Source organism: Lingula anatina, chromosome 6, assembly GCF_051362555.1.
Source record: "Lingula anatina isolate TDL-2025a chromosome 6, LinAna3.0, whole genome shotgun sequence".
In the NCBI taxonomy this organism is placed as follows: domain Eukaryota; kingdom Metazoa; phylum Brachiopoda; class Lingulata; order Lingulida; family Lingulidae; genus Lingula; species Lingula anatina.
The window spans coordinates 22691306-22716860 of record NC_141772.1 but is presented as its reverse complement, the minus strand read 5'-3'; the positions used below and the strand labels follow the sequence as shown (position 1 = coordinate 22716860).

General features: G+C 37.9%; 4 protein-coding genes and 1 long non-coding RNA gene across 6 annotated transcripts; 2 read left to right on the top strand and 3 right to left on the bottom strand.

Annotated features, from left to right (window-relative positions):
• The first annotated feature begins 2587 nt into the window (after positions 1-2587).
• On the top strand, positions 2588-8627 carry LOC106180298 (uncharacterized). Its single transcript, XM_013564255.2, has 7 exons — positions 2588-2999; positions 3920-4001; positions 4425-4500; positions 4948-5150; positions 5379-5484; positions 6044-6111; positions 6982-8627. Exons 1-6 carry the CDS (start codon positions 2956-2958, stop codon positions 6106-6108), a joined length of 576 nt encoding a protein of 191 aa, XP_013419709.1. The 5' UTR covers positions 2588-2955; the 3' UTR covers positions 6109-6111; positions 6982-8627.
• Positions 8628-8703: 76 nt separating this feature from the next.
• LOC106153068 (uncharacterized) lies at positions 8704-11817 on the bottom strand. Its single transcript, XM_013526843.3, has 3 exons — positions 11652-11817; positions 10376-11033; positions 8704-10057 (listed from the first exon to the last, which is right to left on the bottom strand). Exons 2-3 carry the CDS (start codon positions 11016-11018, stop codon positions 9681-9683), a joined length of 1020 nt encoding a protein of 339 aa, XP_013382297.2. The 5' UTR covers positions 11019-11033; positions 11652-11817; the 3' UTR covers positions 8704-9680.
• Positions 11818-11853: 36 nt separating this feature from the next.
• LOC106153081 (uncharacterized) lies at positions 11854-18624 on the top strand. 2 transcript variants are annotated; one of them, XM_087015065.1, is made up of 6 exons: positions 11856-12053; positions 12870-13072; positions 13817-13927; positions 14021-14170; positions 15026-15053; positions 16030-18624. In XM_087015065.1, the coding sequence occupies exons 1-6, from the start codon at positions 11912-11914 to the stop codon at positions 16395-16397; spliced, it is 1002 nt and encodes a 333-aa protein (XP_086871191.1). In that variant the 5' UTR covers positions 11856-11911; the 3' UTR covers positions 16398-18624. The 2 variants fall into 2 exon arrangements, with proteins under 2 accessions (XP_086871192.1, XP_086871191.1); XM_087015066.1 differs by lacking the exon at positions 14021-14170 and having other exon boundaries at positions 11854-12053.
• LOC106153058 (uncharacterized) lies at positions 17682-19712 on the bottom strand. Its single transcript, XM_087015063.1, has one exon. It carries the CDS (start codon positions 19673-19675, stop codon positions 18482-18484), a length of 1194 nt encoding a protein of 397 aa, XP_086871189.1. The 5' UTR covers positions 19676-19712; the 3' UTR covers positions 17682-18481.
• Positions 19713-20245: 533 nt separating this feature from the next.
• LOC147761378 (uncharacterized) lies at positions 20246-22059 on the bottom strand. The gene is made up of 2 exons (XR_015334984.1): positions 21808-22059; positions 20246-20953 (listed from the first exon to the last, which is right to left on the bottom strand). It is a non-coding gene; the product is annotated as an uncharacterized LOC147761378 (long non-coding RNA).
• Between the last annotated feature and the right edge of the window lie 3496 nt (positions 22060-25555).

The window sequence follows — 25555 nt, the reverse complement described above, 5'->3', positions numbered from 1 at the left end:
TAGTGGCTTACTTTTTAAAACATTTCATCTCGTGCTTCTAACCCATCTCTTTTATGGCAAATATGCCCTTTACCTGTAGAAATGGTGGTTTTAACAGTAGCAGCTGTACTAGTTGTATTGATTTGATGTGATGTGACATATACACGTAGTACTAATCCCAATATGAATAGTGGTAGCAGTAATAATCGACAGTTGCTACTGGTGCGCAGAAACGTTACTGGCGCACCCACTAGTAGAGGTAGTTGAAATACGTGTAGTGTGTAGTATTCTAGCAACAACAAACACCAGCGGTGGAAGTACTGTAGTAGTAGTAATAGAAGTAAATAGTAGAATTAGAAGTACTGTGTCTTTGAATATAAAGCAGTAACGTTTGTCTGTCATACCAATAATATTTGTTCTACTGGTAGCAAACACCACAACTGAGAAGACGTCCGCAGAAAAACAAATACTGCAATCATGTCGCTCGGTCAGATAACACTATTATCCTCTATCAGGGCCGCAGCTTTATTATGTGCACTTTTCTTAAACAGTCCAGAAGATTGCCATCAGTTAACCAGAGTGAATATCCGGTAAAAATCATTCTTTTGCCCTGGAAGAATGTATTACAGTAGGCCTATATTTTTTTTACTAAAGGCATTATAATCTTTAAAATGAGTGTCTTTTGGATATAACTGCAAAAGGGTCACGCATCTTATATATACGGTAAAGGGGAAGCAAAACTGACGAGCACTTTTCATCTGGAAACGACAATTCACATATACCTCCCCCACCCCACCCCCGTATTCATGCTAATAACACATGCACATGCTATCACATAACCCATATATTTTATACTTTTCAGGTCTTACTCCGCAATTTTGCAAGAGGAACCCACTGTAAGGGACGCGATGGCACCCCTAAGCATGACCCACTACCCGTGAGATGTCGCTCGCCTCTCGTGACCCTTGTCTCGTGAAGATAGAAAAGATCTTTCATTAAAATAAATAGGTAATAGAAAAGTGGTGGTGTAGTTATGGGGGGAACATACGCAGTGGGAATAAATCTGTATCGAAATACACGACTCTCGTTGCTTACTTCTTGGTTTGTGAATACAAAATCGATCCTTACAGGGCTCGCGAGCCGCCAGTTGAATAGAAATAAAATTACATGAGAAAATGACTAATCTGAACCCAGCGCAGACCCCACAAAGTGGCTACCACAATATGAAGTTGTTTGTAAAAGAGGAAAGGTATATTGGTTACGTCATCAACAGACAGGACCGACAAAAACCGTAAACCGAAATAAAATTAGGCGGGTACACCCGAATCCCCCAGGGCACAGAATAAGACCACGCTCCCACCGTATAGATAACAGTGCACCTCAACATGAACCATAGCAGGTTTATAAGCAGACAGCAGGTCCACGAATTCCTCAACCGATGATTAACTGATCTGTGGAAAAAATTAGCCATACCCATCCCTACGACGGTCGATATACAGGTGCATGTACACTGTATGTCCTTACGTGACGCAGGAGACGTTCGGTCACGTGACAGACGCTCGGTTCACCTGTTGCATTCATTGCCTGGCTTCTTATATAAAATAATACAATCTGACAAACCCTATGTTGCGCTGGTCACTTGCTATTACAGGAGTTTTACAGAAAAAGCATGTTTTTAGGTAATAAAAATCAACAAACGACTGAATTTCTGATTCACTGGCAATATCAAACATATTTGGACATACTTGCACTCTTTAAGTAACACAGCTATTAAAAATAAAAACGTCCACACCTTAACAAGAACGACGTACGGCATGCATTAACGTTAGACAACATATATTGGTTAATATACGTAGACGAGCCTATACATCATAGAACATGTGCCTCTTAAAGTATTGTTTGTGAATTTTTTATGACATCGACAATTTATATAGTCAGACCAACTTCTCATATACGAAATACTGCAAACGTATTGACTGAGTCATTAAATATAACAACGCGATTAATTCATAATTTTATGAATTATTAATTCATAATTACATAATCAATTTCTACATTTTTGTTTCAATGTGACCAGGTTATTCAATTTTAAAATACGTTGACAAAACTTACACTTACATGTAGTTACATGTTAAAAAGCGCGTTTTTTTTTTCAATTCAACTTACAACTTTTCAAATCAAATATATTTATTATCCGGTGCATTAAGACTCAAGCACATTTGTTGGATTATTATGATATCATTTTGCTTAGTGTGACTTCAAGCGCGAAGAAATACCAGTATATACCATATCCTTAATTTAATATATGCATAGACCTCCCGAGGCACGCTGCTAATGTAACTCAGCCCAATGTACTCAAGCTAAAGCCAGGCATAATTCCGAGTTCATTGTGTGTTATTATATCTCATTACATCAACGCCTTCAATTCATACGCCGATGGCTCATTTACCACAACATTTATTACATGATTACACGCGAAGCAAGGCCCAATTCATCAATAACAATCGACCATCAATATCACCATGCCGCTGCCATTGTGGTCGCCATTGCGAGATTGATCCTGTGTAAACACTCGAACTTTGGAACTTTTGTTGTTCGTTGCTAGGCCGAGAGGCTCGTTGGGAACCATTCATAGTCGGAGCTCAGCTGAACGCTACACGGCTGGTAGTCTGACTTTAGATTTGTAGTAGTTACAGTAGAGAATCGCACGTTTTTTGATTTTTGAGCACATTTTTTTTGTGAGAGTGTTGAAGAAGTATTCAAGCGCCTTCATCTCCCTCAATTCGCACGTCGGACGAAGCTTGACACTCGGTCTGAGAACGCTGCCTGCCAGTGACTACAGTCCCAGTTATTTTTGTGTTGAGAAATAAGGGGACGCTAAGCTCAAGACGCGTCAGTGGAGCATTTTACTGGTAAAAAAAGTTCCAGTTATATCTCTTCCGTTGAAGAAATAAGGGAACTTGTGGATCACACACGATGTCTCAGATGGCAGTTTTACCCCCTCCCCCAAGGAAGACAGAGTGAGTATAACGAGATTGTTTATACTATGAATAATAACAACAAAACAAGAACAATGAAATGAACTCTGCGTCTCAATTAGGGTATAGAAATGTGTCGTTGCTGTTTGCTCTTCTAGCATCGTGATTTAGAATTCATGTTTATTACACTAATACATTTGTTCATATATATATATATATCAAAATGTAAAAAATGAATTCTAAGATGGCATATGGATAACAATCTTCTATTAAAGTGATTCCAAGGTAAAAAAAAACTTTAAAAATATATAAATTATATTCCTTCAGGACGAAAATTGAAATAATGTGCCAAAAATGAAGTAAACATCGACTAAATATAAATGCTCTACTTTTATATGAATCATTAGTTTTTAAAGTTAGGACCCAACTAGACACAACCTAAAACAACAAGAAACCCCCAGCCCCACTCAACATATTCAAGATATATAATTTTTCATAAAACCTCCCCCCCTCCCCCCCCCCCACCCCCCAACCAGCCACCACCACCACCACCACCACCCGCAGCCGTCAACTCTTCATAATCCTCACTAATCCGTTACCTGTCTCAGAATTATCTAGGGCCAATCAAAACCCGGCAAATCGCTATACTGTTATAATCAAGGTCTGCATGCCTATACTTCATAGGCTTATTAAATCCTACAGCACGTGAAATGTCTGCTATATTAAATGGCGGCATATAAATGAGTTATAACGGAGCTACTTAAAACACTTGATGTAAGGCAATAACTGTGCAAGTACAGTAAGTAGGGCAATTCGTTTTCATCATATACTGTATTTTTTTTCTGTGCATGTCTAGAATGCCTTGATTAATAACTTCGACATTTTGGCACGTCTACATGTTGAATGTACACATTTTGCATTGGAGCAACTAAATGAAGTATATTGTCTTATTTCTGTGGCAGGATGACGTTCTGGTCCCGGTATGACCCCGTGGCCGTCAGACCCAAGGGAAACACAGACCACTGGGCCAAGATGAAACTACGGGTAGGTACTATCAAACTGGCCCATATACACCATTCACGTATATCAAATTGGTTTTTTTAACGTTCACACCTTCATGGTTTTCAAATACAAATCGTTTTTAGCACCATACTGCAGACTTCTCGTAAAACACACATACACGCACGCACTCATTCCTGCTGTCAAGTAGGCCTACTTGAGTGAGTATACATTTGACTCTTGTGTAAATCATGCCTCCTCCTATCTTAGGCAAATAAACGCTTAAAAACAAATATTGAAGGATTTATTGCTATTATTGAACTGTCCCATATTAGACGATAGGTATACATGAACTCCGTGTATGTTTCTTTATTCACACCACATACAAAACGTGATTCCAGTTGAAAAATAACAACATAGAAGTTATGGTAGTATTATATTTGCATATCTTTATATTGGACTTTCCAGGCGCTGTCATACTCTGCCCCAGCAGGAGTGAGGAGGATGGACATAGGACCAACTTGGAGTATGCCACAACAGAGTGGTAAGTCACTCTCTGTCCTTCTCTCTCTCATTCTCTACATTAGAAGTTCAGTACATGGATACACAGGAGCATATCGGCATATACTGGGAGTATGTGTTTCTGAAAACTTAATTGTGCCCAGAAAAAATTATTTAAAGTTTTCGGAATGACACGTGTCAACAGATAACCACAGCAACTCAGTAAACTGTCTTATGAAATTATAGAAACCGAATTGCTGATCCAATGTTTTCTTCATGTTATCATTATAATTTAGTTAACTTATTATCTTTTATCATCATAAGTGTATTTTGTATAAACGTAAAAACTATTCGTGTAGAGAGCCTGTACAATGTAATTTATAAACATTTTAGTGCTCAATTAAGTATTATCATTAATAGTATTATTATTTCTACACTTTTCTTCATCGTTCAAATAACAAAAATATTTTAATTTTATTTAAATCCACAGATCAAGTCACTTTAAGGTCAACAGACGATTACCTGAAGTTCATACGCAATGACGACGCTTGGAATCGCGAGTCGGCAGGTCACGGGCAGGTGCGCTTCCGATTTGAGGCTGACGGCACGGTGTCCCAAATACCAAAGGAACAGCGCTTTGACGATATACTTGCCCAACATCTCGGCGGTAACTTGCCAGGAAGCTATAACAAGGTAGGCCTAACCAGACAATGACATTAGTGGCCTGTATTATGTTTAGTAATGCTACATGTGACGACCAAATTAGCCAGTTGCAACCCTACCGTACTGCCTGTCACCGTAAAACAATTTTTCTATTCAACTCAGAGTCCGTACAAATATCAAACTAACTAGGCCCTATTCTATGGCCGTCTTTTTAAGAACTACAATAATATTTACACTCGTGTATCTCTTTTTTTCTAGCGCCCAAAAAGCCTGACATATAAAGAAAAGCTGCACACAACGTTCAACCAGAGAGCAAAGGAAGGGTTCCAGTACTGGTTGATAAAGAGGCCAGAGCCTACGAAATGTGAGTGATTAAACAGAATAGTTTAGATTTTGTCACTGGGACAGTTGTCGTGATCAAATGTGATCATAAACAATTCCCAACCACGAAGAGTGTTACCCAGAAATTACAGGTTACTATCTTAAATGGTGTGAAATTTCTTTTCTCTATCATTGCTTTTTTGCATGAGGTCTTTAAATACCTCCAATTTATTATTTTTAATTATTTTATTTTATTTTATTTTTGGCTTGTTGAAAAGATCGAATGTTGGCAGATTTTCTTTGTTAATTTTTTTGGAGGGGGGGGGCAGTGATAAGAATATGAAGTTTCTTCGCAGGTTGAATCAATGATTTTGAATAAGTTAATTACTATTTCCACATTTCTGTTTAAGATCTTTCTGACCGCTTTTTATTTATTTTCATTACGTGTCTTTTTCAACGCTCTCTTCTGAAAATATAAATTTAATTTCACCTTTTTTCTTGAAAATTGTTTCAAATATCATCGTCATCGTTGCTATAAGCGCTTATACTCTTGTGTGCATTGTATTATGTTGGCATGTGTTTTATTTCTCCTTCATTTTCAGTTGGAAGATACGGTATCGGTTCATACAAAACAGTACTAGGAATTGGCAACGCGCCAAGAACATAATCGGTAATTTTACGTAGTCACATTGTTTGTGGTAGCACAATCTGCGGTAGAGATGCACGCACCGTTGGTTGTTTACTTTTAGAAACGCCTCATATTGTCATTCTAACTCTTCTCTTTTGTAGTGAAGACGCCCTCAACTTCTAGAAGTTGTTGTTTTATCTTTAGCAGATGCACTAATACCATTGATTTGATGTGATAAAGTAGTAACCCTAGTAGAAATAGTGGTAGTAGTAGTAGTAGTAACCGATAGATGCCGCTGGTGTTGCTGCTGCAACGATATTGGTACATCCACTAGTATAGTTGTAGCAGTAATAAGTTTAGTTTGAAGTACTCGAGCAGCAGCACCAGCAGCAGAAGTAGTAATAGAAGTGCGTTAGTAGAAGTAGAAATGCTGTGTTTTTTTATTTGAAACCGTAGCATATGACTTTGACACCGATAGTTCTACGCGTAGACACTCAAGGGCGTGGCACAAACCACTTGTATATATGTACACATTTGAGAATTTGCACGCAGAAAATCACGTTCTGCATGCATATCGCTCAATGAGATTACAGTAAAGTTTATTAAATTTTAGTCCTTTAAATAAGAGTCATATTTTTTATTTAAGAAAGTAAAAATCTATGGATCGAAGTTTCACTTTGAATCAATTATTTGCATCCGTCTTTGTCAGTGTTAGGCCATATTTCTGTTCTACCAGATATTACTGCAGAAAGGTCACCCATGACATGCCGCGGGTGAATTTTTCACGATAGCACGATTCACAACTCATAATAACGTTTTTTTCCATATGGTCTAAATGCCAAGAGAAACTGCAAGCTTCTCGCTAGAAAATGCACATGCCATCATTTAACCCATACATTTTATACTTTTCAGCTCTCATCCCTCCATTAGAACACTTTCGCAAGAGGAACCCACCACCCAAATCCCGGAATACTAGCATCACTAAACCAGTGGGCAGCGGCACCAGGCGGCCTAGCGTAGACCTTTCAGACCGCCCCGATTGGAGCTAATCGGGCCCGGGACATGTATAATCATGTGGTCGAAGAAACAGATCAATGTGCTTCTAGTAGGGTTGTAACGAGACTGAGTGAGAGAAGGTGAATTTTATATTGACTGGGAGAGGGTTGGGGGGGGGGGGGGAGAGAAGGAGGGAAGGGGTGTCCAAAAATATGAAAGCTAAATTGGTGTGAAAAAAATGTTAAAATGCTCTCTCTGCTACTCGTTCAAGCCTCTGATTCATCCCTGGCACGACATTCGTCTGCTTCTTCGTTCCATAGATAACGCTTCTCCTGGACGGTTCGCCATATTAGTCAATACGCTTGGTGCTCAGGTTGCTTCATTTTCAAAGACTTTGTATATAAAACAACCCTGTATAGTTTTACATTGCAAGATCGATCGCTATTTCATTATTTTGACAATATTATACTCAATCAACTTAAAGTCTGGAAAAAATCCGAGATAGTTCAAACGTTATTTCTGTGTTCCAAAATGTCAGTATTATGATAATATCAGTGAAATTATACACAACGATCAAATCGCATTGGTCCTTCGGTACAGAGCTATGATATTCTAGGGAAATGTAAGGGGTTACTTTCTGGGTGGTACTTTCGATGTTAAGTCGTCTCTCTTTGATCTCATCTAATCGTAGTGTGTGTTCGTTCATCATCATATTGCTCAACTTTTCTGCATGCGCAAGAAACGTGCCAACCATCATTTGATGTCATTCCCTGTATATTACCACGAATTTCCTTGTTTTCTGTGTATGTGCATTTCTGTTCTTTGCTCAATTGGATATTTCATCAAAATTTATAATTTAGAACATAGGAATCATGCTTCTCTTTTAGGTACATATTCGTTTTATAGTGCCCGTGTTTGTATCAAACATTAATGCAGATCATTTTGCTTATTTTCAATCAAATATGGAGATGAAGTGATGAATAACATGCTGTGATCAATTAACACCTTTGCTCAATTTTTTATGTAATAGTAAGTACGTTGTATGTACCAGAACTGTATCAATCCGAGTATTATTGTTCAAAGTAATTGATGACTTTACGATGGTCAAATCCATGTGATATTCAGTATTCATACTATATTTGTTCAAGAAACCAAATGTGGTTTTAAAAAAATTCTGCTCAAATTCGCCCTGCGAAATGCGGACTATGCATCGCCGTTATGGAGACTGTCTCAATTCAAAATTCAAGGCAATGTGGGTGTTTTAAACAATTTTGGTAAAACGCTTTGTCATTATCTCAAACGCATACAGTATTACTTGCTACGATATTTGGTGATTAACTCAAACAGCTATTGTAAACGTGAGAGAAATTTTAGACGCGGGAGTTTTCTTTTTTGTACTTTAACTATATGCTATGTACATTTGTATCAGCCACACAGCTCAAATTAATAAGTTTCTATCCAGAGTTCTTCTCAGTATTTACTGCTACTATTGATGGATAAGCAAAAATTGTATTATGTAATCGACGTGCTTTTGATTTTAATAAAACATTTTGACAATGAAATCTTGTACTTATTATCTGGTCATAGTATAATCTACGTATTTATCGAAATTACATGTGTAGATAGCCAAACATAACCTGTATTTTAAATATATTTTATTTAAGATTGTCAAAAAACACTTCACGTACTAGAAAACTTTGGTATAAAATTTTCACAAAGCACCATTGTATTACGTTACGTGTAAACTTGTGACCATCGGCAAAATATTACTTCACATAATTACATCGAGTATTTCACCACATCGAGCATACTGCTAAGCACTAATCATCATGAAAAATTCAAATATACAAAGCTAGAGTCGTTGCGTTTCATTTTCACCTTGCTATAAAGGCCCGCAAAGTTCAATCACTTCTGACCAAAAATATATATATTTATATACGTGTATAAACAAAGAAAAATCATCTAGTTATGCAATGCCTAGATCTACAGGTATTGTTTTATATGAAATATGGTAGTAAAATCCAACACTATGGATACTATTTGAACTAGAAGAAACACACATATTGTTCTTCTTTGCTTGCACTAACAATATGATAAATAGTCATGTGAATGACTGAATGTTTTGCAAATAATAATATACAAAGTTCAAAAGCCAAATCAAAACTGAAAACACATGCTAAATGTAAAAGCAAAAATGAAATTTTATCAAATAGGAAACAAAACTTTCCGCATTCAAGGACAAATTAATGTCTTAATAAATCAAATTAAAACACAAACACACAAAATTCATACTGAAGGAAATATTGCAATGCAAATGCTGATCCAAACCATGAACAAAACATATTTTAAAAAAATTTTTAAATGGGCTTAAGATGTTTGTTGATATTCAAGGAGGTATATCAAATCCTTGCATTACAGCGTCTGTTAAGTACATGTGCCACTTTCATCTGACAGACAAAACAGCACCAACTAGTAAAAATAAATACAATCTGAGATCAATGGGGAAGTCTTATCAGAACCTTTTCTCCAGTAAAATATTCACTCCTTTGAATATAGTTTCCTATAAAACAAGTCTCAAATAAACAGACCTAGACAGAGCACAGACATGACCAGCATTATATAAAAACTGTGTGAGGCTGTTCCTCATCATCACCATGTTCACCATCTTCTATTGGAACAACCCTGCTGGGTGGCCTGTCTTGTAACTCCATGGCTTCTCCTGGCTCCCCATCAGCACCGGCGCCATCTACACCATCGTCATCACTCTCACCACACAGTTCATACAGGTCATTGACCCCAAGGCAGATCATCATAATGTTCTTGATGAGGAAGACAGAGATGTCCTGGCTCAGCAGGTGCCATAGGTACATGCGGATGGTTAAGAAGGGCACATTGACCAGAAGTATGTGGGATAAAGTGTATATGAACTGGAATCCTCTGGACAACGGACGCTCTCCATAGAAACTCTGACTCAGGACTACAAAGCAAAAACCTGCAGAAAAAATAAATAATACAATGATTCATTTTGTAATTTTATATTTCAGTTAGTATGTTTCGATTACAATTCTGGGATCCCTGGATCATTAAAAAAGCAAAGAAGACAAACTTTAAATTTCCATATCCCATGCATAATAAACAAATACTTCAAAATTTAATACCTAATGCTTAAGAAAAGAAACACTTCAAATTTTCATATAATGTCAAAAATCAAATGAAAATATAACTATTTTTTCTATTACTTCTTTATGGCTTGCCTATGGGCCATGGCACTAACACAAAACTCACAAGCTTCAACTTTAAACCACTGTACCTGGGATAATGAGATTAATGCAGGGAAACGCTATGATAAAATCCTCCAAAGTGAAAGGCAAAACAAGCCTTGACTCCTGCACAAACAATATCTCCAGAAACTCCACACTGTCTAGGATATCAAAGGGCACCACATTCACCAAGGTCTCTATATAATGTTTTCTCTCCTGCGTCTGTTTCTTATTGTGCTGACTCAGCACCATGAGCAGGAAAATCGGAGCAGTCAATGCCAGAGCCGTTTTCAGAAAGTTTGGACCAAGGATGTCTTTTTCATCCAGCCCTGCGGCTATATGTTTGAAGATTAGGGCAACACGGGGGACCATGAGCCCCGAGTAAGTGAACCAGGCTATGTACCCCAGGGGAAGAAGACCCAGAACACGCCCTTGGATCAAATGTGACTCTGGCTCCATCTTGTTATGTTTAGTCCTCTTGTAGTACTTCCCAGCCACCACAAATGCCGCAATGAACACAACGGCTGTGGCGAGATCGGCCACAAACCACCAGTACCAGTTCCCCCCATAGTGGAGGAAGAGGAAGGCGTCTAGAAGAGCGCCCTGCAGAAGCACCAGTAGAAGGCTGAATATTCTGGTGGGGACTGGCTGGATCCTGTCACACACCTCATAGAAGACTTTTCTTCTTGGCATCCTGTTGTTCTAAACCTAAGTGATAAAATTAGCATAATGTAGAGCTCGGTGCATTTAAAAAATGTCTGAATCAAACTTTCCTAATTACTATCTGCTACTTGAACATTTGTACATGTGATGCAAATCATGTTACAGTTTAGATGACATCAATTCATGTGTTCAATGTGTACAATGTGTACCCTGCAGAACATACAACAGGGTAACAGAATAAGTTGAACATACTGTCAGTCTGTTCACAAACTCAAAATCGTACTGTACACTATATACAGGTAAGTACGGAACCTGTATAGTGGAGTTGTTTTATTTGATGCTATCTCTCTTTCGTGTACATGTGTGTGTGTGTGTGTCTGTGTGTGTGTTACTGTGAGTCCAAAGAGGGGAGCCTACTGGATCAGCAACTTTCATTATGTACCTGAAAAGCACTAGACAACAGTTTTATCTTCACATATACTGATAAACAGGTATCAGGAACATCAGGAACTGCAGTGCAGACTACATGTACATGTACTCTATGTACTAGTATGTAGTGTCGATCGAGAAAGAGATAGGTAGTACTTGTCTAAGCAGATTTCAGAGAAAAGAAGAAAATATTCACGATATTAACGGAAGTTTGCTGTTTCGGTTTTGCCTCACCTCCAATATTATACAGCTGTCATATAATGAAGTATTTTCCCTTTCCATTGCCACCGGCCTTACCACGCTTTGACCGCACTGAACTATACCGGATGTTAACTTTCCGCCCTCCAAACAGTAAAGATCCCTGGAAGACGGTCAGCACTAGATCACAGACGGCAGCGGGACGGAAGTGAGAAATCCAACTTGGCGGCCCCCAGCGCCGGTCAGGGTCAGCACTAGATCATAGACGGCAGCGGGACGGAAGTGAGAAATCCAACATGGCGGCCCCCAGCGCCGCCGAGACATTGCCTCTGGCCGTTTGCCGATTTTCGTCCATGGATGAGATGCTACGGGCGTTTGAGTTCTACAAAGACGAAACTCGAAGTTCATGGCGGTGTTGTAAAACGGAGAAAACGTTTGGTAATCACAATAATTTGATGAATAATCACATCGGTAAAACCTTCATTACCATGTTTACATCAATTTAAAACTTTTATCATTCATCTATCAACATAAAGTAGGCCCTAAGTTCAGTGAGGCTGACCTTTTGTCAAAATTTGGCCCACTGCTGGTAGGTCCTGATCTGATGATTGTTAAATGGACTAATTATTTTGTTGATTGACTGACTGATTGCATGATTGCCAGATTGATTGACTGATCGCCTATCAATGTCAGATTGAATGTGTTTGTTTACCTACTACACACTTTAGCTAATTATGTTTGCTTGTTTGCATTTTGACTCACAAATAACGATTTTGACTGGATGGCAGAAAAGTACATGTACATTGTAGTCAGCCCTATTGTATTTTCCCTAAGGCCACACTTTTTTATTTTTATGGATGACATTCTCTGGGGACCCCGACATCGGTGCAAGAGGGGAAAAAAACAGTCCAAAGGAAAAAAATACTGCTCAAGTAAAGGGAATGCTGACAATTATATACAGCTGGAAACACAAATTTAACCACAGAAACACGTATCAAACACACTAACAATATCACTTTATCCATGCTCTCAAAATATTAGAGCATTGTGAATACTTCATAACATAAAAAGGTAAAAAAAAAGTCATGAATACATATGCTGCATTTTACCAAATCTATTTAAGGTTACTTTATGTATTTTGTTGGTATACCAACCAACTTTGTTGGGTGTTCATTTTTTTTTCTTTTTTTTGTCGAACGAAATAAAAAAGTGTGGCCCTACTAATCTAAATTTTCTATTTTCTTGACATTGTAGGAACCCCTGCTCACAATATGTTCAAGGATAACAGGCAAATAAAATTGCTAAAATGGTCTATAACAGCAGAGAGAGGAATCAGTGTCCCATTTAGTGGAATTCCCTTCATTTTCTTGGGCACAAAACTGTGGACCTGTCATCAGGGTCCAGATTTGGATGCCAAGGTGAAAGAAAATAGAAAGAAAAAGAAAGAACAGCAACAGGTATTTATTATTTTCTTTTTTGTTCCTACATTCATTTTTTTATCCTTTGTATTTCTGAGATTGAAATCAGGGAAGAAAACTTCCTTTAGGGCTTCCTTTAAGTTAAAGGGGCTCTTTCCGATATAGACGGTTATATAGCATTAAAAAAAAATTATCTGAAACTTTGTCTATTTTCTCATGAACCCCAAGGTATACCTCACCTGAAACAGTTGAGAAAATAAAGATCAAGTGATAGGTTTTTGAGATTGCCTAAGGAAAAAAAGTGCAGCATTTTTTTTTTCGTCTCCACTTCTCACCATTGCTTTCCTACGCGTGGAATTCTGGGACTTTTTAAATTGCCATCTGCCACGAAGGTCAATTTTGCTTTAGATCATAACCTACATACGTTACAAAAAGTTTGAATTATGTTTCATTTTTGCTGATATCAGAAAGAGCCCCTTTAATCTTTCAAAAAGTACAGAAAATGTTCTTTTACCGTTTTAATAGTTTTTGCTGAAACTCCTGGTCATACAAAAATTAAAAAATATGTCCAAATCAAAGTTTTTTCAACCAACTGGTGAAGGTGTCAGCATTTGGCGAGTGAACAGTCACAGAGTAAGTCCTGACCTGATCTTTAACAATTATTAATAATTAATATCTATTAGGTCGTTATCTTGTGAGGCATGCAATAATGAAGGTTAATACCTTATCAATTCACATATTGGACCTGGACATTGCATTTGTTTTGTTTGTTCTACTTTACAGGAAAAGGACCATAATTTCATCAAAAGAAGAAAATTAAAACAGGATTCAAAAAAAGTAGACTGTCCAGCTATGGTGTACATGACACACTTATTGTACTTTCCTGAATATAAGGTGGGTGTTAACATTCATTAGGTATGACAAAAAGAATCAGATTTATCGGTAGGAATGGAATTTTAAAATGTGCTAATTTATTCATTCTTATAGATTGATGGAAATAAGGAACGATTAAGAAAATCTATGTCCAAATATCTGAGAGATCATCTGTCATCTGGTAAAAAGGTTGGAGCAGAAGAGGCTTTCTATCTAAAATTACCTCATCCTTCCTGCCATCAGAGGCATCCAGTGCATGGTGTGGTCAGTATAAATAATAATAATAAGTAAAGTTGTCATTTACATCTTAGAAAAATTATCACAATATGATATTATTTCAATTTTTTTTAATATTTAGTAGTTAGCAAATATAGAAATTTTAATCAAGTTCTGGTTTTAATGTAAAATAAATGCCACAAGTTTCGCTTCAGTTCACCTAATGAAGACCTTGTGACAAGGTGGAAACATCGTGGCACTCCTTTCACGAATTACCTTCAGTCCACCAAATACCACAACACTCTTGTCGACCCTTTTTTCGCTACAAAAAACCTGGTATGTGCTGCTTTGGACAGAATGTCACTGAAATTTTCCGGGCGATGATCGCTGGCCGCGGCCAGCCTTTCGTAAAATTGTAAAAGGGTGATATCTCCATGTCCAGTATCAATGGCAAACCAATCCAAAACGACGGCCCCCGTTCTCTTTATGACTTTAATTGTCGTGTATTTTGAAATTAATGCTAGAGATGAATTTGACGGCAAAGCGGCCATATTTCCAAGTGGTGATAATACGCATGCGCAGAAAGCTCATTTTCCGCACTCGGAACTACTCGGATGTCTCCGCAGTCGACAATGACAGTATGGAGCTTGCGGAATTAGCCGAGGATTGCCGATTGCATTTTCCGGCAAATTCAATAACGACGTTTGCGACAACCGACTTCCTTGGGGGGGGGGGATTTTTTTTTTTTTTTTTTGGAGAACGGACGAAAATCGGTGCGCGCGCAGGATGTCATCCATAAAAATAAAAAAGTGTGGCGTAAGATCCAATACTTGATTTAGATTTCTTTATTTTCTAATCTCAATTATGGTTGGATTAATAATAACATTCATTTCTATATTTCAGAGGTGCCTGGAATTATCAATATCGGCTGGTAAATTTTTTGTCTACTGTGCTATTCTCATAATCATAATGGTGTTGGCAATAATCACTTATGCATAGTATTTTAACCTTCATATCCCTTTTCCTTCTCCACCACTTGCTATAATGGCTAATCTCACGAAATCATTGCACATTTTTGGAAATGCAGAGTCAAGACAGTAGTTTACTGACAATTTACATGTATTTAAATCTTTGGTAAACCCTTTCATATTATACATTGTGTTGTGTAATTTATTAATGAACTACCTGCTGTGAATGTTTAAAGATATATCAGTGTGGCACTTATGTTCCAAAAATCTTTTGATATGTATGGTCTATATCAGTAAAAGTCGAAGCATGCTTGGTCAGACATTTCAAAAGATTATTCCTAGGTTATTTATCTGCTTTTATAGATGTGGGGTGTTGTGTTTGTAGCCTACATATTATACTTTTTAATATCTATTTAGTTTGCTTTGTAAATGGTGATGGTGCTTCATTTGCATATAATGTTTGCATATGTAAATGATTTACACCCTGAGATTCAGAGGTCATTTGAAACTATCCTCTTCTCTCTACTACATCCTTGTCGTTTTAAATTACCTCTGACTAATTGTGATTTGAGCTGGTTTGAACTAACCAATTGAAGCCATGTTTTCACAATTTTCACCAAGGTTTGGAGAAAAAGCTGATTGGTTGAAAGTCCAGAAATATGTCCTATGAAAATGTGTGGGTTTGTTTATTTGTTGCACAACTTATTTCATATTTGAACAAACCGTCCACTGACTCGTTCCCATCAGTTGTTTAGATCGTTCAATGCGGGAGGGTTTTTTTATGTGACTGACGGGCAGTCCTCTCTGTTCTTGCCAGAGATAGCTTGAAACAACAAGGGTATCTGCTGTAGTATAGAGGTATGTTTCAAGCTATCTCTGAAGCTCTGGCTGAATATTTCCAACCAAATAAATTGCCATATCAATCACTCTTTTATTTAGGCTGCAAATTTGCCAGTTATGTACATCAGCCAGAAACTGCAGCTAGTGGTGGAAGTCCTCTCTCTGACCAACCTTTTGATGTAGAAAAAGAAAAGTGTGCAGACGAGACAACATCCAGTGCTCCTATTGATAGTCAATCTCCAAAGAAAGTCTTCAAAGACCTCCCAAGTCGTAAAAGGAAATCACGTTCTGCTAGTATGAGAGAGAAGTGCCTTTCATATTTGAAGTCAATGATTGATCAAATATACCTCATACAAGATGAAGATGTCCTTGCTGAGTATGAAGTGAGATTCCAGGCATTGTTAGAAGAACTGGGAGGACATGTACCAACTCTGAACAAGCTACCAAGGAAGAACAGAACCCCTTAAAAGAAAAAAGCTGCTATTGCCATTAAGAGAAAGTATGCAGCAATTCCAAGAAGAACCTTTGGAAAGAAAAGTAATAAATTCACAAACAGAGTTGGGAAGAAGGCAGAAGAAATGAAGAAATCCTTCAAAGTTCCCATTTCCATTGCAGAAGAAAAAATGGAGAATATCTGGCATTTGGAGTTGCAGGCTTAAATAGCACATTAATGATGTCACATACCAATATCTTTCCTACCCAACCTGCAGAAGCAGAGGCCGTACAGTGCCACCACATTGGTCAACACTGGGTTAAATTGTGTCTTCATCTATAGGTGGATGCATTACAGTTTACGAGTCTCTGTCAACCAATATCAATTTTTCCCTCCGCCAGCAGCTTGTGCCCCTATACAAATTATATTCAAACCATGATGGTCTTCTTACTGTCAAAGTTGTTTGCCCACAAATGCAGATAGGGCAATCTGACTGTGGACTGTTTGCTATTGCCAATGCCACAGCTCTTCTCTTAGGTGACAATCCTAAGAATGTTACTTGGGTCCAGTTAGAGATGAGGTCTCACCTTTTGAAGTGCTTTAATGAGAGTCAGAAACTGACTTTATTTCCCTGTGAAAGACCCTCAACTCGGAGACATAGTGCACAAGAAATGGTTCATACCATAAGTGTGTACTGTAATTAAGTGTTTGACCCACCGTCCTGGGGCACCAGTGATAAGATGTACCAACTGTTATAACTTCTATCATTACATGTGTATAAGAATAGATGCCAAGTCTGCTGCTACGCTAGTCACCAATAACTCCTATACTTGTGGTGATTGTAAAAGAAAACTCAAGAAACTGCAAGCAGAGCAACAAATACCCGGGTAGCGGTTGGCTACTGACGGCAGCTATCATCAAAAATTAAAAAAAATTAAACGAGACTTACCTGTAAGGTGAAGTTTGATTGTAATTCTACCACCCGAAAGTTGCATATAGAGATAACGTGAGATGCACAAAGCTTCCCAGAGGTCAAAATTGAACGCCAATGGCCAGGTGAATAGATGTGGTCTGGAGAGAACTGTTATGTTATATGAATAATGCGAAAGTTGCAATAGAGATAAGGGAGGGGAGGGCAGGGCACGTTATCTCTATATGCAACTTTCGGGTGGTAGAATTACAATCAAACTTCACCTTACAGGTAAGTCTCGTTTAATTTTTTAATTCTACCACCCTCATTTGCATATGAGATCACGTGAGATTTTAAAGTTCACCTGGCTATGAGCATAAACAGTGAACAGATCATGAACAATCCAGATGGATTAGCATATATTGTTTATTATAGTAACTACTTCATAATAGTTTTAGCAAATGAAATTACATGAGAGTCTACAATGTCTTTGCTATAGAATTTCCCAAAAGTCCCACAATTGCTCCAACCTGCAGTTTTCATAATAGTTTCAAGTGGGACACATTTATAATCTTGGCTTTACTTGCCGCTGCAGCTCTTGTACTGTGAGCTGAAAATTGTGTTGTGTCAATTCCTGACAAAGACAGTACATCTTTTATCCATCTAGATATAGTACTTTTAGTGACTGGTTGATACGGCTTTACTAAGCTTAAAAACGAGTTTGAAGATTTCCTATAACCCTTGGTTTTATCCAAGTAATGCAAAAGAGCAGACATAGCACACAACTTCACGTTGTCTGTAATGCGTGGAATAACAATTTCAGGCTGCTGTTTGCCAGGCACCGATTGTTTTATCAATTTTCCTAGACTAAAAATGACCTCATCTTCCCGTATAGTCATGCATTCAATAGCACAACATATAATTATGAATTCTTGGAGAATTGGCACCAAGAAACAATATAATGTTTACCTCACTAAATGGATTAATTATTCCAGAAAGAATAGCATAGACGTTGATAACCATAATATTGCAGATGTATTGGATTTTTTAGCTGAGCTGTTTAATGACGGCGGTGGATATAGCGCACTTAACACCGCAAGGTCAGCACTCTCCACATTTATGTTTTTTGAGGGTAAGCCTGTTGGCACACACCCATTGGTTATTAGATTTATGAAAGGTGTGTTTGAAAGTAGACTTAGTTTACCGCGTTATTGTGTTATCTGGGATGTGGCATCAGTACTTAGATTCTTGGAAACCTGTGACGTCAGCTTTCCCTGTCTGTTGGCATGGGGCTTATTGTAAGGACTGAACCTTTTGAAAGAGGGAGTAAATCTCTTGAATTGGGTTGTCATTTTATGTGTTTCTGTTAATTCTTTCACTGCGATTGACAAATCAGAACCAAAAAGGAAATCCGTGACAGGCCTGGAGGCTGCACAGAGACCCTTGGTGTTGTCCGGCATTTCTGTTTTCCATACGTCTTTCCGACGCAAGTTAATTTCGGCATTGGAGCCTGCTAGCAGGCATAAACAGTCCGAGAGCTTCTCTAACAATTCTCGTCCAGATGGCATGTCATTTTTATCCCTCACTGCTCCCATGAGGCTGTTCATTACTTCAGTAAGGCATGTCATGCCTTTCACGAGAGGCCCCTGCACTCTCTGTAATTTCAAATCTCGGTTACGTAGGATCTCACCTGCGCCAGTCCAAACCTCTCGCTGACATTGCGGCACAACCAAATGCTGGCAGTTATCCGGTCTTAAGTATTTCTCCTTCACTTCGGTCAGCCGCTGGTCAGAAATACCAGTTGACATCATAGTGTTGATTTTCTCTGCCAATTCCGCGTCTACAGCCGAGCCGCATGCTTCTTTCGTTTTAAGCGACTGTGAGAGCAGAGCCAGCAAGTCGTTGCCAGCTGTGGCTTCATTTCCCGCTGTTGTGTGGTCACGTGACTCGTCGAGATCGTCTTCATCTTCGACGTGTATATTATCATCCTCGTACGAGGAATCATGTGCACCCATGTTTGCACTTATTCTTTGCACCACTGGCAAAATTGTGGACACCGCTTTTGTCAGCGTGTCTATCTGCGCCTGTAACTCCCGCGTCTGACATGTATTTTCGGCGCCATCTTTGTGTGAACCACCGCTGTAACCGACCTCATCTGAGGCGGGGCCTGAGTTCTCAAGCTCTTTAAGAGAAAAAATAACCTCTTTAGGTTTTGTTGCTCCAGTATCGGAGACGGCCCTGTCTTGGGACCTAGTGGTCGTCCCCATCTTTGCCGTACCAGTAGCGAGCAGTGGTGTTTGGCGATCTTTATCTTTCTGCTTCTTGCCGCCATCCCTCTTTCCACTGGCAGATTTACTGCCGCTCGCTTTCTCTAATTTGCTTCTTGAGCGCGTCTTATCCATGTCCTCTATTATTGAACTGACCACATCAGTTGCTGATGTAGATTCAGCCATGGCGGTGACCTACATGTACTTATGGTCCCTTTGTCTAAAAGCTGTTCTCCGCTGTTCACCACGAACACTGAATTGGAACAAGAAGTTATAATGAGAAGGAGTAGAAACAAGGGGTTTCCTTTCATCCCATCCTCGTAACGGGCTTAATCCTAACAATTACCCAGCTTGTGGTCTTAGGGAGAGCTTGTGCCTAATACATATTCAAAAGACCATTCACGTGGGTTGCTTCAGCCAATTGGGATAAAGCCTCGCGAAGTCTCTAATAATCTCACAGAGAAAACATGGTGGGATTACAGAAAGGTGTAGAGAGATATTTCAAGCCTGGACGCAACCATTTCGGGAAATAAAACTCAAATTATGCGAGATACACCTTCATTTGATCTAGAGCCGATCAGTTATACAAAATTTAGTTTCACATCAAGAATGTATGAGAACAATTTCACAAACCCACCTTCAACGCTAAAATTTGCACCTGTAGAAGTCTCATATTTATTTTAAATTATTTTTGTCGTGTAAAGGCGTGTAAAGGAAATTTACCTTCATCTAGGAATGACACATTCAATTCACAGCCGTGTACACAAAACAGTAGTACTTGCAATTTCCGTATGCCAGCCTCGTTTCTTTCTTTTTTGGCACATTATTGCTTATATACCAGGTAGAGCTTAAACAGGAAAATTGGGGAAATGTAAATAAGTTATTGCACTTAGTATGATTCTAAATAAAATTTCATTAATACATATTTTTGTTTATATCTTTGTCTATTACATGAGGCCAACTAATAGTAGACTGATAGTTTAAATTCATTAGAAGAAAAAAACAAAGAAATATTTTTATTGATTGATATTGCTTTATTTCAACATTCGAGCAACTTGTATAATATCTAAAACAAAGTACCAGCAATGAAAATATATCAATATTGTTACACCCAACAGTGATTAAAGCAATACAAAAATGGTTAGTTTTTATTTTGATGTGGTGATTATTTTATTTTATACTTTAGACAATTAGCCAGTGAACACTAAATTCCCTTTTAAAACTTGGACCACTAAATTCCCTTTTAAAACATGCACCTCTTGTGCACTATAGTTTAATATTAGTGGTGGTAAGAAAACAGAGCCTTGTGCCTCATCAAGTTGCTGCTGGAAACAATCAATTTGACTGTTCAATTATGGCAACATGTACATCTGCCAGCAAAACTAAAGATCTTTCACCTGCATTCTCTTCAACCTGAAATGAGTAAGTGCAGAATTCATTACAAAATATAACTCTATATCCTAAACGAAACTCTGCAAACATCATATTGCAATGAAAAATTGAAAAAAATTCCGAGAGTTCCCTGTCATCAAATTTTGGACCCACCATTTTAAAAAAGTCCCATGAAAAGTGGTTTATTTGAAATGATGTTTTTCGTCTAAAGGATTGATTCATTTAATATCACAATGTTATATTGTAATGGTGCACGTGCTTAACTAACCAGAAAAACATAAATTATGTGCTTACACCACGTTAAAATTAGCAAAAATTGTCCCAAACTGTCACCCAACTGTCTCTAACCAATTTAGGGACCCGCCATTTTGAAAAAGTCGGATGAAAAGTTGTCTATTTGAAACGATGTTTTTCATCTAAAGGATTGACTCATTTAATATCACTATGATGTATTGTAATGGTGCACGTGCTCAACTAACCAGAAAAACATAAATTATCTGCATACACCACGTTAAAATTACCAAAAATTGTCCCAAACTGTCACCCAACTGTCTCTAACCAATTTAGGGACCCGCCATTTTGAAAAAGTCGGATGAAAAGTTGTCTATTTGAAACGATGTTTTTCATCTAAAGGATTGACTCATTTAATACCAAAGGAATGTATTGTAATGATGCACGTGCTTAACTAACCAGAAAAACATAAATTATGTGCATACATCACGCACTTAAGAAGAAAAAAGTCCTAAACATGGAGGTCCCGCTGAATCGGCCTCAGATCTTCGAGCTAACGCTGCTTTCTGCACTGACAAATTTGACTGACAGCCACCGTATGAACATAAAACAATGCTCAAAGCAGATTATCAACTCTCACTCACCTTTATATCGCTCGACTTGGCGTTTTTCTAAGTATAACTTCCAAATATTCGCATTAAACATGAATAAATCAAGACGTATACGCACTGGTTCAGCTTCTCCGTCTTGAGTCACGCGGAGGCGAGCGGAGGATTAGACCAGTTACGAGGATCGAATTTCAAAGGACGCCGCTTTGAAAAGAATGCTGCGATCTGATTGGACGAGAGAGATAATTGATGTCCCGTTTCTACTCCTTCTCATTATAACTTCTTGATTGGAACAGCGTGTGGGAACGTAATCTACCGCTCGAAAGGTAGTAAAACAAAGTAATCAGAGATGGTAGCAAGTTGCTTGCTATCTCTCTATTGTAATATAGTCCAAAATATAGTCCAAAATATAAATCAGAATGAAGATTTTCTTGCAGCTAAAAACTCGCGTCCGATGACTTCCAGAAGTAAACTGTACATTGACCTCTGGGAAGCTTTGTGCATCTCACGTGATCTCATATGCAAATGAGGGTGGTAAAATTACATTCTTGTGAAATGTCCTGCATGCGATGCCCATGTTTGTATATGGACATACCAAGGCACGCCCATAATATATACTCATGGAATTTAAAAAATGCATCACTTGATATTTCAGTGAATATTTTTATAGGATGTAGTTTTACAGTAAAATATCTAGGAAAATATACGTGTATGCTATATCCCTAGGGATTCTTTATTGATACACCTTCACAAATAAGGTACAATCAAAGACAGTACATCTAACTATAGCAGAGTAAAAACAAGTAAATGAATAAATATACATGATTTTGATGCGATATAGATGAATACGTGTTTAAAAAAGGGCCGAAGTACAATCATAGAGGTAAAACAGACAACTCCAGCTACAGATACGTAAATTTGCAGGACGTGGAAACGCATTTAGACCCAATTAGGTAAATGTATAATAATACTAATAAATGAGTTTATAAAGTGATATATATAAAATGTGTAATGATAATCTACAGGCGATGAATTTAAATACATACACTGAAAAGAGTACAATGTGGTTTGTTCCCTTTGTTGGAAGCATCTACAGTATTTACAAAACGCATAACCATTCTAAGAATATTTAAGTCTTGAGCACCTATAAGAAAATTAAACAGTTCATTAAAGCTGAAGTCGCCTAGGGGTAGGAAATCTGACAGCTGCCCTCTGAAGGGATAACATGTTGAATCATATGCTTTGCACTCTAGCAGGAGGTGGAACTCATCTACTTTATTCAAATCGCAAAGTTTACAAAATCCTAGGTATAATACGATTAAAAAATAAAAAGATAAATTAAAAAGTAAATAAAAATTATATGCTATATTCCAAGTTATTATACGATTAAAAAAAAAAAAAAAAAACAATTGAACTGTGTTTTGATCGGCACTACAACATTCGACTATCAGCCTTAGCAACTCGTCGCTAGGGGCCGCCATGTTGGATTTCTCACTTCCGTCCCGCTGCCGTCCATGATCTAGTGCTTGGAAGTGGCACGAAATGTCACTTTCATTCGGCCTCTAATAAGGCCACTGGCACTTAGTCTTTTATACTTATACATCATGCAAATAGCATTTTAAACTGCATGTGGTTCAATAGTTATGTTTCATCTTTTCTTGATAAGTTGAATGGACTTATACAAACTGTTGCCTTTTTTGATCACTTTTATTACCTCCGCCAAGGAGGGTTATCAATGTTTTCACCCCTGTCTGTCTGTTTGTTTGTCTGTTATCAACATAACTCAAAAAGTTATGGACCGATTTTGATTAAATATTCAGGAACTATCAGAAGTGGACCAAGGAAGAGATGATTAGTTTTTGGTGGTGATCCGGATCAATAATCAATCAATAATAATAAAAAATTGCTGCCTTGGCGGAGGTCTGCGCTCTCGGAGTGCTTTTCTTGTTACACGTTATTTTTTAATGCACTGGTACTAAAACTCATTCCTTTCTTTAGAAAAGAAGTAGGGATGGTCCATTAAATTTTTTCATGTGAGGTACAGTATTCTGCAGTTCGTGACAAAAGACTATTTTTACTACTACATGTACATGTAAGTAAGGAAGTGCTTTAAAGGTTAATTACATGTATGATCAAATTTTGCCATTTTGACCACTGGGGAATCTTGGGTGAATTACAGGTAAATGCTGCGTCGACTCGGTTGTATGTATCATACAATGTACATGTAGGCCTACCAGTGCATGTGTTATCATGCATATGTAGAATAGTGATCTACATGGAACTGGAAACATTCTGTTGTAATATTAGGACAATATACAGGCCCGTAGCCAGCAATTTCAAAAGGGGGGTTCTTTTTCTGAAAAAGTGGACCTTTTTCCATAAAAAACTTTATGTACCTAGATCAAATTTTACCCAGAGTGGACCTTTTCCCACCAAAAGGGGCGGTTCTTTCGAACCCCCCGAACCCCCCCTGGCTACGGGCCTGATATACCCACATATACTGTACTACATACATGTGATGTACATGTACACTTGCAAATAAGCCATCCAATTAACTCATCCAAAGTTTATAACTTGAAATAAACATTACCTGTATTAAGTTAAGATCATATGTGATTTCGATATCTGAAACGTATTTTAAATGCTGGAGTGAAAAGTAATGTTGATTTAAATTAAGGATTTGGTGTTACTGTTTTTGACTTTTTTCTTTTCTTTGTTTCTTTTCTCGTTTTTTATTTCGGGAACCCCCTGTACTGTACAAGAAAAACTTGACATCAGTATAGGCCTACCCAGTTCATTAAACCTGACTTCTGTCCTGGATCCCTAAAATGATCAAAATGTATGTAGACAAATAGGCCTACTGCAAATGTCTATATAGATCTTGCGCTTTCGTATCCGGCCCTGCAGAATGTGTCACCTTTAAAGATCGAGGGGAAGGCGTAAATTAATCCAATTTTTCGAGGTTTTGTGTGTTCATTATAATGGTGAAAAATTACCTGTCGTTATAATATACAAATAACGTAAAATCTGACGTTGCATAAAATCATTATCGGACCGATAACAGGAAAGCGCGCAGTCAGCCACTAGTACAGTAAGTACTGTAATTTAATATTGTACAAGCATTGTTTGTTAATCTGGCCGTCAATGTTAGCCGCCGGCGTGTTTTACACCTTTCCAGATTAAGGAGATATATGTTGCTCATCGGTTTTGGTACTAGTATATACCTTATTTGACCAGCCTGTAGCAAGGAAAAGTGAATCTTTTTAAGAACAATGTGGAATCAGGGAGTTGTCCTATGTACAAGATCAGTAGGGCCTATTGGAGTTGTCTACTGAATTATTTGTTTGTAATAGTCATAGTATATCCAACATTTATTCAATGCTGTGAATTAACGGTTAATCAAATTTTGAATTCCAATGCTGTCTTCCTGCAAGGACCCCCTTCACCCGGTGTAACGTGACAGATTGTCTCTCATGATAGAGAGTCCGCTTTCCATTCATTTGTACAGGTAAGCCCCGCGCTTGATTTTGACCCACAGGCTATAGCCCTAATAAATATATAACAAAATGGAGGGCGGACTTTTTGTTACACCAAGGAGTTCCAATATCTGTTGTAACTCCTTGGTTACCCGGACCCTCAGTTTCGTTACACCGGTCTAATAAAGTCTCCTAGACGACCTGTCTTGGAACTCTATTTCTTATGCATCATCATCATCATCATCGTCGTCGTCGTCACTTTCACTACTAACTTCATACGAGTCATTGACACCTACATGTAGATTTGC